General features: G+C 46.3%; 1 protein-coding gene across 6 annotated transcripts in view; it reads left to right on the top strand.

The window, feature by feature from the left end:
* DNAH14 (dynein axonemal heavy chain 14) overlaps positions 1–16,014 on the top strand; it is a 324,348-nt gene that overhangs the window by 195,337 nt on the left and 112,997 nt on the right. For all 6 annotated transcript variants that reach the window (XR_008293043.1, XR_008293044.1, XM_053209129.1 and 3 more), the window contains 9 exons: positions 872–1,030; positions 2,821–2,953; positions 4,548–4,609; positions 5,535–5,722; positions 6,918–7,046; positions 8,894–9,031; positions 10,474–10,641; positions 11,528–11,698; positions 15,495–15,662. Coding sequence is in view for 4 of the 6 variants with exons in the window: in XM_053209129.1 (XP_053065104.1) it covers positions 872–1,030; positions 2,821–2,953; positions 4,548–4,609; positions 5,535–5,722; positions 6,918–7,046; positions 8,894–9,031; positions 10,474–10,641; positions 11,528–11,698; positions 15,495–15,662 (1,316 nt within the window). In the remaining 2 variants the exon portion in view is untranslated. The remainder of the gene's footprint in view (positions 1–871; positions 1,031–2,820; positions 2,954–4,547; positions 4,610–5,534; positions 5,723–6,917; positions 7,047–8,893; positions 9,032–10,473; positions 10,642–11,527; positions 11,699–15,494; positions 15,663–16,014) is intronic.

Genomic DNA, 16,014 nt, shown 5'->3' with positions numbered 1-16,014 from the left:
GGGATAGAGGATCTCTAAAATGTACTAAATTTTTAATAATTGCTGTGCAGGGTACACAGTGTGGGGTGGGGACTGGTCCCTGGGATGAGGGAGTGAGGGAGACCGCTGAGTGCATTCCCTGATGTACGTTTGAATTGTGCACCATGTGAATGTCCTGGCTGGTCCGTTTCTAGTGCTTCAGAGATGAAGTGAGGTCTGTGTTGTATTTAACCCTTTCGAGAGTTTTGGCTGTGTAATGTGGGGGGAAGAATTGGGGTGGTATTCACAGGAAGCTGTTGTGTCAAGAGAGATTTGGTTTAGTTTTTGTTTGTGTGTGTGTGTGTGTGTGTGTGTGTGTGTGTGTGTTTTACTTCCTATAAAATTGCCTATATTCAACGGGTTTTTACTAAATGTCAGTTTCCCATAGTTCAACCAATAAAAAGATTGGAGATACTAGTGCATACGTGTTTCCACAATGGAAAATTTCAGCAGAAAGAAAGAGACAGATCATGGGGGGGGGGGGGGGGGGAAGAAGGCTCACCAAAGGAGCAAAGTTCTTTAAAAGGACGCAGGAGAGGGGCTGTCTTCACTTGCACTCCAGGGAACGAGGAGGAGGAGCGGGCAGAGCACAGGGGGGTGGGAGGGTGGGAGGGTGTGTACATGCTAGACTTAGGGATGGTGGGGCAGGGTGGGGAGTGGTTTCCAGCTGCGAGTGTGGACGAGATCCGCTGGGACCCCCCTCCCAGGCACTTGCATCGGGTTTCGCCTATCCGCACATGTTGATATTGCTTTATACCAAACAGACTTTTCCAGGAAGTATTTAGAACCTAAAAAAATAGCTTAACATTTATGTATAGGCTATTTGAAACTTTTTTTAAAAACTTTACCTTAGGAACTTCAATGCTAGCTGACCCGCAAGCATCCAGCGAGAACCTCTTGAAGATCACAGAGTACGGCGAGAACATCAACCATATCGCCACCAGCGACACGGTGTCCTTTTCTTTCCTCATCAGCCTTCTTTTAAAGAATTTCTGCCCTGTACTTCTCACAGGTATTAAAAAGATTTAAAGAAGGAGAATTTCAGAGGCACCTGGGGGACTCAGTCAGTTAAGTGTCCAACTCTTGATTTCAGCTCAGGTGATGATCTCACAGTTTGTGGGTTCAAGCCCCACGTCAGGCCCTGTGCTGACAGCTCAGAGCCTGGAACCTGCTTTGGATTCTGTGTCTCCCTCCCTCTCTGCCCCTCCCCCACTCTCTCTCTGCCTGTCTCTCTCTCTCTCTCAAAACTAAATGGGTAAATTAAAAAAAAAAAACAAACCAGGAGAATTTCAGGCTTAGGAAGAGGCTTAGTAATTACTTAGTCTAAACATTTTATGTTAAAACTTGGGGGAAAGATACGCCCTGAAAAGCTTTATACACTATATATCAATATATGTTCTTACTAAAAGTGTATGAATGCCCATTTCCCCACATGTTTGCCCACAGAGGACATTATTAGTCTCTTCATGTTTTCATTCCTTCCCAGACAAGTTCCGGAAGTAGACTACAGGATTCATACATGCATGGCCTTCACAGCCTGTGGGCTGATGGCCCCAGAGGGTGCCTGATGGTAGGAACGTTGATTGGTTTAGCTAAATTTACTCACATAATTACATACAAGGAAAAAATTAAAAGAAACTGCCTGATTTTTAAAAAATTTACACATATAGGGGCGCCTGGGTGGCTCAGGCGGTTAAGCATCCGACTTTGGCTCAGGTCACGATCTCACGGTCCGTGAGTTCGAGCCCCGCGTCGGGCTCTGGGCTGATGGTTCAGAGCCTGGAGCCTGCTTCCGATTCTGTGTCTCCTTCTCTCTCTGCCCCTCCCCCGTTCATGCTCTGTCTCTCTGTGTCTCAAAAATAAATAAAAACGTTAAAAAAAAATTAAAAAAATTTACACGTATAGTTCCTCAACCCAATGTTAAGAATTTTCAGTCTTTTAACATTACCAAATGAGTAATTCAATACGGTCCCACTTCTTTGTTAGCATTTATTTTACCCTTTTCTTACCATTTCTGGCTCCTACGCTGTGTTGCTGGTCACCAGAGGCAACAGGACGACACTCCGAGTCCCGTACTCGGCAAAACAAAATCGGAACTCTCAGATAATCCACACCTTGCCTCCAATTTGGTCTAAGAAAATTCTTATTCTTACTTAATATTTGGTGGATTGTAAAGTCATGACTCCCCATTCTGTTGCTATAGTTCATCCTCTCCTCTCTCCCCAAGACTGTTTTGGCAAAAATTTTCAGGGAAATTCATTTCGTGGAGTAGCTCTGCTCTGCTGGAAGCAAAAGGATTTGTGATAGGTGTGAATGAACATTTGATTAAATACAACGGCTAACTCCTGGGGCATCTGGGTGGCTCAGTTGGTTAAGCGTCCAACTTCAGCCCAGGTCATGATCTTGTGGTTCATGAGTTCAAGCGTCAGGCTCCATGCTGACAGCTCAGAGCCTGGAGTCTGTTTTGGATTCTGTGTCTCCCTCTCTCTCTGCCCCTCCCCGGCTCATGCTCTGTCTCTGTCTCTGTCTCTCTCTCAAAAATAAACATTAAAAAAAATTTTTTTTAAATAACGGCTAACTCCTAATCTATCCTTTTACAAGAGATGTAAATACTTAAAGCAGATTTCGTATTTACTCGCTGGTTCACCCAATCTTAACCACATTTTTTAAAAAGGGAAGAAAAGAATCCATTTTCTCCACGCAATTTTCAAGTAAAATGTTACTGGTTCATCTTAATATGTTAACGTCTATTCATTTTCTTGGCTAGAAATCTAACCTAATGTCTTTTTTTTTTCCCCTTAGGAGACTCTGGTGTTGGGAAAACCACTACCATTAATCAAATGCTTGAAAGGTTGGAGGGCCCTGGAGCATTTGATGTGAAATATGGGTCAATTTTAGGAGAAGTCCTGTTGTATAACGAAATTAAAAAATCAAGGTTTGTATGTTTAAACTCTAAATTTGATTTGTCTGGTAAAAAAAAAAAAAAAGGTTTGCTCTCATTTATAAATGTGCCTTGTTTTAAAAAGCCAACCTGTTGTGTAAAAATGCAAAATTACTCAAAAGAGGAGTTAAGAAAATCTTTACTTTTCCAGAGTATTAACTCCCGGATTAATTCCTTTAAATGAGAAATTTTTACATTTATTTTAAATATAACTAAATTTAAAATCTCAATTTTTTTACATAACAAAGCTATTTAAAATCTCAATTTTTTTTACATAACAAAGTGCAGGTATGAGCTATTTTTCTTCCTGAAGAAGTACACCTGAAACATACAAATGAAGTGTGGCACGTAATGGGTTCTCTTGCACTACAAATACATTTTCTTCTCATGAAATACAAAAGTATTCTTTACAAAGAACTTTGTCATTCTCTATGTCTCTTCCTGAATTACAAAAGAAGGAATGAAAATCCTAGAAAAATGCAACATTTTGAAGTTAATTAAAATGGTAGGTGTGCTGTTGTTTGGACGGAATAAGCAGGTGGACCGTGGGGACACCTGTGTCGGGCCCTCCTGTAAACGTCAGACACCCGGGTCCGGGGCCCCCCTCGAGGCCCAGCACGAACCCCGGCCCCGTGGCTCAGGCGCAGGTGCGGAAGAGACACCTGCCCTCCCTGCAGGTGGTCTCCTGGTGGGAAGCCTGGCTGATTCCGCCCAAGCCGCGTTCCCATTTTGCATCCGCACTAGTCAAGGCTGCCCTGTCTTCCCAAGACATCATGAACTCCTGCCCCTGTCTTTACCCCATACCACTCTTGGTCTGGGCCATTGTCACCGATGTGTTACACGAATAATTTTGGAGTAGAATCCCACTGACCTTAAATGAGGCTGTAAAAAATCCGAAGAACATTTAATACCATAAGAATTTTTCCTTATCTGAATTATTATAGTGGACCTTAAAAAATAAATCTCACTCTATGCTCACTATCTAAACTGAACATTTTAATAAAGAAAGATAATATTAAAAAGAAACACCTGAAGCCAAAACCAAACTAGAGGTGAGCAGGGCTTTATAAAGGGACAAGTGAGTTAATAATGGTTCACTACCCATTGGAAATACCAATAGCCTGGAATCCTGAGAATTTGTTTGTTTTAAAAAAAATTTTTTTAATGTTTATTCAGTTTTGAGAGACAGAGCGTCCGTGGGGTTGGGGCAGAGAAAGAGAGGGAGACACAGAATCCGAAGCAGGCTCCAGGCTCTGAGCTGTCAGCACAGAGCCCGACACGGGGCTCGAACCCAAGAGCTGTGAGACCTGAGCCGAAGTCGGACGCTTACCTGACTGAGCCACCCAGGCGCTCCTGTCTGGTTTGTTTTTTAGAGTCAGCCTGTGTTGTTAAGTCTGGGTATCGGTTGTGATGGTGACAGCGGTGACACGGTGTTACCTGTAAAAAAGCGGAAACAGGAAAAACTATTTGTTTCCCTGTAGGAGAGAGAGAGAAACTCAACACCCTGACACTTTGATTACATTTTGTTCCTCCAGCTGCAGTGGCAAACAGGCAAATTTTGAATCTTTAAAACCTTTTGTTCCAACAGCCTGAAGCAGAATATCAACATCTTGCTCTCTGAAAGTCACAAGACAGGATCCGCAGGTCTAGGTGCGTATTAATCACCTCATGTGAAAACTGCTTCCTGTCTCTGCTTGTGCAAGTCACGGTGTGCTTGTCAGGGATCTCGGAACCAACACTTCCACCGATAGTTTCAAATGGAAAATCCTGAAAAAGATCCACTCTCCTGTCAAACGCCATGCCCCACCCAAATGCTGGAATAGTTATGGGAGAACTTGCCAGAAAGTGGGACTCTGGCTTCCCCGGGGATTCTGGACTAGGTCTAGGTGTCCCTGGAGGCAGCGTCGGCCTGTTCTATTGTCGTGCTTGTGGAGAAGTTAAAATTCCGGATGAGCTTCCGGAACCTCGTCCTGGAGAGCCCTGACTGAAGGGTTTGGGAGCAGCCCCCCATTTCTGAAGAGGAAGAGCCAGCCGCCCACGGGGAGCTGCGGGGAAGGGAAAGGGCCTGGCCGCAGGGTTCCCGCCACAAGAGTTTTGGGGTCTGGTTTTCCCATGACATTTGCTGTCGTTCCATCCCAAGTGGCCGTGGTAGACAAGCCTCACTCGGGGAATGAATGGGTCCTGCTTCCGATGCCTTCGGTGGACACACCTGTGTGCGGCCTTCACACCTCTCACGTGCACTTCCTTCCAGTAGATGCGTAACGTCTTGCAAACCTAGATATTTTTAAGTCGTAGAAAGTTACCCGTGTCGATTGTGCAGAAATGTACAGAGTTTGTGGCTGTCCTACCGTTGCATGCGGCCGTGGTGGCACAGAGACGCTGCACACCACATACGAGTCAGGAAGTCACTGGAAACATTCCTTCTCTCACTGAACTGTCCTCGGGGTAATTGCTTGAAAATGACTACCATATACTAAAATTATGTAATTTTTGTATTTCCTAACACCTTAAAATAAATCACGGATATTCTCAAAGTACTCTAAATTTGTGTTTCTTTCCATATTTGGCATAACAGTTGGGAAGACTATTAAAAAGCCAGAAGTCAAAACTGAAGAAAGTTCACTGAAAGACAATAATAAAGGAATTATCGTCTCAACGATAAATTTTAGCATCAGTATGACCGCTGCCAAAGCCAAGGAGATGATCCTTAAGAAGTTAGTAAGAAGAACGAAAGACAGTCTTGGAGCGCCAAAGAGCAACCAGGTAGAGTCCTCCCATGCCTTCTGACCAACTTCACCCACTCACGTCATAATGTGACTTATTTTCATTAATAATAATAAACAGAAAAGGATAAGTGTAGCATAGAGTCCTGCACGTTACTAGAAAATGCACTTTGAAATGGAGGCTTTGGTTTTTGGTTTTAATGTTTTTTTAAGTTTGTTTATTTTTGAGAGTGACAGAGCGCGAGTGGGGGAGGGGCAGAGAGCGAGGGAGACACAGAATCCGAAGCGGGCTCCAGGCTCTGAGCTGTCAGCACAGAGCCCGACGCGGGGCTCGAACCCACGAACCGTGAGATCGTGACCTGAGCTGAAGTCGGACGCTGAACTGACTGAGACACCCAGGCGCTCCATGGAGACTTTGGTTTTAAAAATCAATATAATATGGTTTCCAACACGATGAATTATACTCATTCAGAATTACTAAAGCCAAAAGAAGCTCCTGGAATCTACATTAAACGTGAACAGAGAAGGCAGGAAAATGTGTTAGATGCCATTGGTTTGGGAACAGCGTGTTTGACCACGTTTTCTTCCCGTGAGCATGGCTCGGGACCGTTAAAAACCAAAATTTAGCTGAGTAAACTTTTAACACTTATTGGCTTTATTCAGTTATTTGTGAATCTGCGAGGTATCCACCTAGAGACAGAGGGAGCTCCACGAAGCTGAACGAAATGAACGACTTTTCCAGGCACAGGGCGCGGGAGCAAAGAGGTTACTCCGGGCCAATAGCGGTTGGTCGTGGTGGTATCACTGTCCTCCAGGCTGGCACGGTCCGCCGGGCAGATGACCTCATGGTGCTGAGGGTCTACTTTAAGATTCCATTCTGGGAGAGCAGACAGCTGTCGCTCTGGGTTTGGTGACATGGGGCTTACTGTTAAGTGATGGCTCAGGGTCTGTTGTGTTATTTTGAACATGACAGAAAGAGGGAAACTACCCACAGCCTCAGGGAACGGTACCAAGAGGATGACCTTGTGGAGTAGTTTCTGCTCTTCTGAAAACGTGCTGCTTTCTAAAATCCTGTCTTCAAAACGGAATCGGGGCTGCTGCTTTTCATAGAAAAACAGGGCTGTCGTGACACATGACTTTGTTCGCACGCCGCAGCATAATTACTATTCCTAATTTGTAATTTAAAGGAAGGCAGTACTAACTCATGTGTTCTAAAACCTTTTGTCTTCCTCAAGATTGTAATATTCATTGATGACCTGAATGTGCCCGAATCGGACACGTATGGGGCACAGCCGCCCCTGGAGTTAGTCAGACAGCTACTGGATTTGGGAGGACTTTACGATACCAAAAAACTCACGTGGAAGGTACAGTGTACCTAAGATCTTGTTCACGTTAACTGTTGTTACTCAACAATGAAATATTTCTAACAGCTTTGAGTGAATTGAGAAATTTAGAATATCCAGTCAGATGAACATATAGAACAAATCCAAAATCCTAATTTCACCCTAATTTAACCAATGGCACCTTTTGCAGTTTGACATAGGTCCGTGGGTTCATGGAGATTCTTGTAGTAGGATTAAATATTGGTAAAAATTACAAGTGTCCTGTAGGTTTAATTTCTGGGTATATATAAATGCTATTACCACACCAAGAGTTATCCAAACTTTTCAGTATGTTGGCAGTTAACGCATATGAGAAAAGCTAGTGAAAAGGTGCCCTGACAAATACATGCTCTTTATGGAAGACTACTCTTCATCTTTCTTTTCTTTTTTTTTTTTTTATAAATTTTTTTCGAATGTTTATTTGTTTTTGAGAGAGACAGACAGAACATGAGCAGGGGACGGGCAGAGAGAGAGGGAATCAGAAGCAGGCTCCAGGCTCTGAGCCATCAGCACAGAGCCCGACACGGGGCTTGAACTCATGAACTGGGAGATCATGAACTGAGCCGAAGTCAGACGCTCAACCGACTGAGCCCCCCAGGCTCCCCTCTTCATCTTTATTTTCAAGAACACAGATCAAGGATCTTTAGTAGTATTGCAAAGTTCAACAAATTCCCAGGGAGCTGTTCCTGTGCGATTATTTTTGTGAATGGAACCAAATCAGAATGGCTTAAGGTTTTTAAAAAGTAAACGGACATGCCTCATTCGATTCCTTCTCGGTAAATCACGAGCCCTGTGCTCCAGAACGGACTTTATCTGTAGAATTAGATGGTTGCATTACAAATGGTTTCATGTCTCAGAGAAACTTGGGCCCCGGATCCTGGACGGCACCCTGGCTGATGAGTGGTGTCAGCTCAGACACCAGACCATCCTGAACCATCCATTGAGCCACAGTGGAGGGAGAAGCCCAGGGAGAACCTAGGAGACTAGGGCAAGAGAGGGAGCAAGAAATGGGTCTGGAGGACAGCCTGGAAGGGTTCTGGAACTGAGAAGAAAGTAGTGAAACTGACCTTTTGTGGAGTTTCTGTGGCTGGGCCGGGGCCCCAGGCAGAAGCACACCTGTTAAAAAACATTTCCTGTGCATAGATGAGACACCTGCAGGGCCCCACCCAGCTTGCAGGGCTGGGATGCTTGTGCTGTGACAGTGCATCCACGGGCTATGGCTGGATAGACAGTCCCCAAGCCAGCCCTGGCTTTTCTAGAGACTCAGTCACGTTCCTCTGGTTCCTTGCTCATCACCAGGCTCTCTTCTCTAGCCTCAATAACATGTTGCTTATTTTCCAGTAACTGCTTTTTAAAATATAGGCTATTTCTGGGGCACCTGGGTGGCTCAGTCGGTTGAGCGTCCGACTTCGGCTCGGGTCATGATCTCATGGTTCGTGGGTTCGTGCCCCATGTCAGGCTCCGTGCGGATCGCTCGGAGCCTGGAACCTGCTTTGGATTCTGTGTCTCCCTCTCTCTGCCCCTCCCCTGCTTGTGCTCTGTCTGTCTCTGTCTCTCAAAAATGAATAAATGTAAAAAAAAAATTTTTTTTTTAAAGATAGGCTATTTCTTGATGGCCTTTAGAAAGCCTCCTAGAAGTAATATGCCTTGGAATTGCATTTTAGGATTTTGGTTACTTCTAAGAACATAGATTTGTGTTATCATCATAACTTTTGTTTTTGCAGTAAGGGATTTTTTTTTTGTCTAAACAAATGTAAATCTTGGTTCGTTGGGGCTGGGAAATGAGTGATACCTCCCTTTCTGCATTGTCCTTTTCACTCTTCCCACAGAATATTCAAGATCTTTCTCTGGTTGCCGCTTGTGTCCCTTCAGTAGCCAGGAGGCACATGAGCCCGCGCCTCCTCAAACACTTTTCCGTTCTGGTGCTGCCGCATCCTTCACAGAGCGCCTTACGTACGATTTTCCAGGTAACACGTCCACTACATTTTCTACTGAAAACGAATTTTAGTTCCACAGTGTGAGAGAAAACGTGAGAGTTTAAAACCACTGCTGTTGAACGAAAATTCCCCTAAGGGGATGGGTTTTACTCCCCCGCTTTCCAATTCTTTCTGGCCTGTGGTTGTCATTTGTCTCTAAATAGCAAAAATGCTGTGTTAGTGTGCATAAGAAATACATGTGGTGCACACTTTTTAAAGATTTTTTTAGAGTTTATGTATTTATTTTGAGAGAAAGAATGAGCACGTGCAGAGTGGGGGAGGGGCAGAGAGAGAATCCCACGCAGGCTCCCCACTGTCAGCACTGAGCCTGACGCAGGGCTCTATCCCACAAACATTGAGATCATGACAGGAGCCGTAATCAAGCCCCCCAGGTGCCCCGAGAAACACCTGTGATGCACATTTAACACATGTTTGCAGTGTAGACCCTCAGACCCCATCTTCACAGGATTCTGATCCAGTGTCTCTGGGTTGGAGCTCAGGGAGCTGAGTCATTAATCAGCACACCTGAATTTTTGCTAAATGATTTGTTCTTTTTGTTTCATTGTAGAATACAAAACGAGAGAAAAAATCTGAAATGCTTTATTAGAAAAATAGCTCAACTTGAAATTAGTTTGATTAGAAAAATAAATCTGCGGGGCACCTGGGGGACTCAGTTGGTTAAGCGTCTGACTTCAGCTCAGGTCATGATCTCACTGTTTGTGGGTTGGAGCCCCGTGTCAGGCTCTGTGCTGACAGCTCAGAGCCTGGAGCCTGCTTCAGATTCTGTGTCTCCCTCTCTGTCTGCCCTTCCTCCACTCACTCTCTGTCTCTCCCTCTCTCTCTCTCAAAAATAAATAAAAACATTAAAAAAAATTTTTTTAAAGGAAAAATCTGCAAGATTACCAATTTCTTCAAAACTAATTATATGTTTTCTTCTTCAAAATATAAAATTTAAATATTAATTTTTAAATCTATTTTTCAAAAAGCACTTGGTAATTCTACACAATAACCCACACCTAAAAGTCTTGATGTAGAAGAATGTGTGTGTGCATGTGTGTGCGTGTGCGTACATCAACCCAGACCAAGGTAATGGTTTTATCACTTTGTGTTTCATCTCATGATCCCTACTGAGGAGCAAAGAGGTACAAGAATTGCCAGGGCATCCGGTGGGATACACACAAGTAGGGCATGAATATTCCCCAGAGAACGCACAACACAGCCCTCTAGATCATTCACCAGACTCGGACCGGCCGGAATTCTCCCCAGTTTGCGAGAACTGAGTGTTTGCCGTCTGCTCAAGATGGATTCAAGATGCTAACGGTTTAAATGCCATTAATCCTCCGTGAGAGCACCCGCTTCTCCTTTCTATCAGGGATTCCCTAGGAAGGATCGTGCGTAAGATTTGGGGCTAACTATAACATTTCTTTCTAAAGGCTCATTTGGGAATGTATTTCTCCATCAATAACTTCACCGTCGACGTCCAGAGAAGTAAGGATCAAACAACATCTTGCTCTCTGGCTGTGTACCACCAAGTGTGCCAGAACATGCTGCCGACCCCCGCCAAGTGCCACTACATATTTAACCTTCGAGACATGTTTAAGGTGTGTTTTCAGTTCATTCGCTAGCCTCGTGGTAAATGTTAAGGTGAGCAGATGTATTTTACTAGCTTGATTCTTTTCTCCATTTCTCTGCCATCAACATGCGATTATTAGAAGGGGGAGAAGGAGAAATCCAAGTCGATTCGTTTTGCTATTTCTCAGCCACTTATCCCGGGAGCCACTTAGAAAAGAATCATTAAGATAATTCCATGCAGAGAATTCGGTGATGAAGCTGCTAAGGCCGTTAGCGTATTAAGATTCTCAGCGGGGGAAGCACAGACTTGGGGTTTGCTCTCTTTCCGAGATGTTACTGCAGCTCTCGGGGAAGTGAAAGCGTACTTGCATTTCATAAAGATGCTTGAATTTCCACAAGCCTTGCTCTTCACGACAGGAAATGTTGCCCGTGGTGCCGATTCGGTCAAATAATTTTCTGAGTGAAAATACGAAGACCAGCTATTTTGAATTTGGTCTTTCTCTCCTTGCCATAGACTCCATAGTCCAAGATAGTGCATATCATGTTTGAGTCCCAATTCACAATCTTAGGACATGTCAACCTTAAGAAGCACGTCTCTGTCACCACCAGCACCCTGCCTCCAGGTCGGTACCAAAGTCCAGACTCGGCTTCCCGTGCTGGCGAGGCCTCCAAGGCGCCTGGCCGAGGGGTCCTCAGATCCTCTCCCTCCAGGGGCGATGCCATGCCGTCTTTCCCTGACTGGTGACCGGCCCGTCTCCTCAGAACTTCAGTTTGTCACTTGTAGAGATGGACAGTTCTTACCTTGGATAATTGCTTCTGTTTTTACAGAATCCTAAACGTGCAAAAATTGAGCCTTTACTTCACACACTGCCTTCTAATGTTAAAAAGGAACTCTCATGCTGCGATCTCTAATAGCTTCTCCTAGGCTTGCTACAAGCTGAGAAGGCCGTTATCAACTCCAAAGAGACGGCGGCCCTGTTCTTTGTTCACGAAGCCACTCGAGTGTTCCATGATCGTCTGATTGACTCTGCTGAGAAAGGACTTTTCTATCAGTTTCTTTCAAAAGAACTTGAGAATTATTTTCAGGTAAACTTCTATTTTAAAAAGTATTTCAAATGGTATCTTGGGCAAAAGCATTGTTTTCTAAAAATCCTCAGACATCTCTATTTCTTTATTTTAATTTTTTTAATTTTTTAATTATTTTAGAGAGCGCAAACGCAAGTGGGGGGAGGAAAGGGGCAGAGGGAGAGACAGAGAATCCCAAAGGGGCTCTGCGCTGAGCCCGGAGCCCAACGCAGGGCTCGATCCCACAAACTGTGAGATCGTGACCTGAGCTAAAATCAAGAGTTGGACAGACGGTCAACCAACTGAGCCGCCCAGATGCCTCCTTAGACATTTCTATGGTATTAATGAAAGGAGCTTTATTAACAATCCCCTTTTTTCACTTGATAATGTCTAAATAAGTCTAGATTTGATATGATGGAAATGATCGGGTCTGGATGCCTCTGCTCATGCATTTGGCCTCTGTGAGCCCTGAGGCTGCTTATTTCTCTCCAGGCCGGGCAGGCGTGTGCACTCACGGTACCTGTGCCCCCTTCAACTTTGTTCTCCCAGGTGCCCTGTGGTCCAGGTCCCGAAGGAAGGAAGGAGGTTCCGTGGACCAGCCCGCGAGGGTTGTAAGGAAGCGGAGGGACGAGCTCAGGGCCTTTGAGGGGCCTCCTTGCTGGCTCCTCTCAGGAGAATTAGGGAGATGCTTTGGAATTCCTTTCCAGAGGTGACGCCTCTGTTCTTTTCTGTCTTCTTGGTGGTGCCTCTTTCTCTCGGCCCATTTGCAGGAGCCCAGGAAAGATGACAAATTCAAAGGTACTACTATATTTACAACAGTAAAAACAGAATGTTGGAACACAGACCTTATCCATAGAGATACACTCATGAACATAAACTCAGAATACGACACGTGCACGGGTATGTCAATCTGTGTTCGTGAACATACGTACTTTTCACACGACACAAATTCAGAAAACTTTCAAAAATATTTTCTAGGGGCACCTGGGTGGCTCAGTCGGTTGAGCGTCCAACTTGGGCTCAGGTCGTGATCTCACAGTTTGTGAGTTCGAGCCCCGCGTCAGGCTCTGTGCTGACGGCTCGGAGCCTGGAGCCTGCTTCGGATCCTCTGTCCTCCTGTCTCTGCCCCTTCTGCGCTTCACTGTGTCTCTCAAAACACACACACACATTAAAAACAACAACTATTCTCTAGACACTCTCATCCTTATTTTTTTCTAATCCAAGTTCCCTGCTCCTCCGTCCAGATCCCTCTTGCTGTCTTCATGTTAACGCACATCACTCCGCCCGCCAATCTTTTTTTTTTTTTTTTTTTTTTTTAACATCTAGTAAAATAATCCTGCTAAGTGCCCAGGGGTAATCCTTCCTATGCCCATGTTCAGCTCCACCTCCACTCTCTTGTGGAGTCTCTCAGGGCTTGGCCGGCGGCCGGTTCTCCTTCCTTGGACCTGGGGGTAGCCCGCATACCCACCTCGTAGTCTGAGGTGAGAATTAATGGCACTAATTTACGTCAGGTGTTTAGAACAGCTTGTGAGGGAAGAACTAGACCTTATATCGACGCTGCGAATATAGACAGGTGGTTTGGCAGAAAGAACCTGAACTCCAAAGCCAGACCTTGGTTTGCCGTCCAGATCTGTCTCATGCTCCCCAGGGTACTTCACGCTCAACGCGCAAAACCACTTGCAAGACCGTTCGGTGTTTGTCCACTGTGCCCTCTGCACTGCCCGGTCGCCCTGGCCCGGTGTTTCCCACCTCGGGTCGGGGGTATGGCACACCCACCCAGGCCCGCAGCCGCACCAGAAACCTCGGCATCTCAGCCCATGGGGTGGCCGGAAGGTAGCAGTGTCCCCTGTCTCTGCCTCCACTCGGTGGGTCCCTCCCCAGGCGCGCCTCTGGCCACCCCTCAAGATCCAGCTCGCACTTCCTCTTTCGGCGAATTTTTCTGGCCAACACCATACCCTTTCCAGTTTGAGTGTCCCCTCTCTGTATCTTCCTAGGACTCTGGACTCTTCCTACCTTACAACTTATGATCATGTGATTACTTACCTCTCCCTCCAGCCTCTGAGTCCATGAGAATGAAGTCATTGATTTTTCTCTCTTCCTAAGTCTCCAGAATTTAGCACCCTCCTTACTCTCAGTTGGTGCTTGATAAAGATATCCGGGGGGAAGGGAGGGAGGGAGGAAGGGAGGAAGGAAGGAAGGAAGGAAGGAAGGAAGGAAGGAAGGAAGGAAGGAAGGAAGGAAGGAAGGAGGGAGGGAGAGAGGAAGGAGGGGAAGGGTAGGAAGGAAAGGATGCAGAAACTTTGCTAAAATAACTACCTAAAGAGAGCCCATTCCTGCCCCTGGTGAAGTTCCTAAACTCTCTCCTGTAGATGCCGACTGCAGTTCGGATTTAGGGCTTTGCTAGACTGGGGGCGCCTGGGTGGCTCAGTGGGTTAAGCGTCTGACTCTTGATTTCGGCTCAGGTCACGATCTCACGGTTCCTGAGTTCAAACCCCGTGTGGGGCTCAATGCTGACAGTGCAGAGCCTGCTTGGGATTCTCTGTCTCTCTCTGTGTCGTATTTTATTTATGATTTATTATTTATTTATTTCACAAGCTTAAAAAAAAAAAAAAAAAGACTTTGCTAGACCAAGCAATAGCTGTAGAGGGGGTAGGACACGAGTTTGCCCTAGACTAAAGACAGAGTAACAAACCTTCCCGAAGGACAGAAGGTCACCAGTTACCCCCGTGCGAATGAGGGTGTATGCAGTATCAGTCCGTCAGCTGGTCGGCTGGCTGGCTTTTTAAACAACAACATGCGGTGACACTGACAGCAGCTAACGCTGGGAGCGCGCCTGTTTTCAGAGACGGTGTCCAAGGCATTCCTGCGAGGTACGTTCCGTTGTTACCCTCACTTTAGAGATGAAGACACTGAGGCGGAGAGGGGCTGGGAGCTTGTCCGAGGTGACAGAGCTCGTTAGGTGGTGGGGTCCTCCAAACCCAGGGTAGCTGCCTCCAGGTGCCCCCGGAACCCGAACCTCGACCTTGTCTCCCGAGTGCCTGTCAGGAAGTTGCGTGCTGGACACCACGTGACGGCAGTGCCGGGACCCCACGCGGGGGGCGTGTCTCTGGAAGGGCCGAGACAGGTCCACGCACATGCCGCGAGTATGGGACCAAGAAGGAATGCTCCCTCCCCCTAGTTTTAGGGGAGCAGGACATGGTCCGACTTCCAAGGGGAGGTAGCCCGTGACCTTGGTACGAAAGATAGGAGCTGGCCCCAGGGGAACGGGATGGTGTCGTTGTTGACTAAACTGCAGACTTTATTTGGAATCGCCAGGGTTTAATTAAGCATTCGTGGAGGCGGGGAGATTGCAGTTTGTCTGGGAACTATCATCACGTGGATTGGTTTGCGAAACCACCACCGCGGTCGTGACCTAGAACTGTTCCCCGCCCCCACCCCTGCTACCAGCTGCACGGTGGTATTTAACACACGAATAAGGGAAGAGTCTTTATTTTTCATTGTTGGTGAGACTTCAAGTTGCTCTTTCCACAACAGGGGCTCTTAGGGCCCGCAGGCCTTCAGGGAGACCGTAGACGGAAGTCCACATCAGTGCGTGTGGTTTCCTTTGCAGCCCCTGTATGTTACTCTCTGCACTTAAAATACCGTCCCGAGAAGGGCTGCATAGGCCTCGCGGCCTAAAAAGGTCCGTGGCACAAAAAGGTGAAGAACCCCCGGATCGACTGTGCCCAGAGCTTCTCCGGAGTAGATATATTACATTCGTTTTCATAACAAGTAGAATTTTGCTCTTAACAGATACTCAATTATGATCTTACAATAGATTAATTGGACCAAAGAAAAACTGATGGACGACTCAATTGTCTTTGTGGATTTCTTGGATATAAACAAGCCTCACAGAAAAAAGTTCTATCAGAGCACCAGCAACTATGAGAAACTGGCCAGTGTACTGAATGAATTCCAAATGAAGCTGAGTTTATCATCCTCGGAGGTACAGACATGCACCATGTGAAATCGGAGGAGTGCTGTTATTGCGTGCGCGTGTGCGTGTGTGCCCGCGAGTGTAAGAAGGAGCAGGGGAAGGGTGTGCCCCCATCAGGCAGACCATTGGAACTGCGGGTTTCCACGGCTCCGTCCTGGCTGGCTTCCGCTAGCAGGGGCGTTGTAAGCCAGGTGCACGACTCAGGCTGTGGGGGCTGCGGGATCAGGGCGAGAGGAGCTGAGAAATGCAGGAGAGGCCGAGGCCGCTTCGGGAACAGCCCCCCTTACGTTGCGGTCGTGGGCAGAATGGTGTCGGCACAGAGGCGCCCTCCAAGTCACAGACGCCTGACCCCATTTCCTGG

This window comes from Acinonyx jubatus, chromosome E4 (assembly GCF_027475565.1).
Source record: "Acinonyx jubatus isolate Ajub_Pintada_27869175 chromosome E4, VMU_Ajub_asm_v1.0, whole genome shotgun sequence".
Classification (NCBI taxonomy): domain Eukaryota; kingdom Metazoa; phylum Chordata; class Mammalia; order Carnivora; family Felidae; genus Acinonyx; species Acinonyx jubatus.
This window is presented reverse-complemented; position numbering and strand designations above follow the sequence as displayed.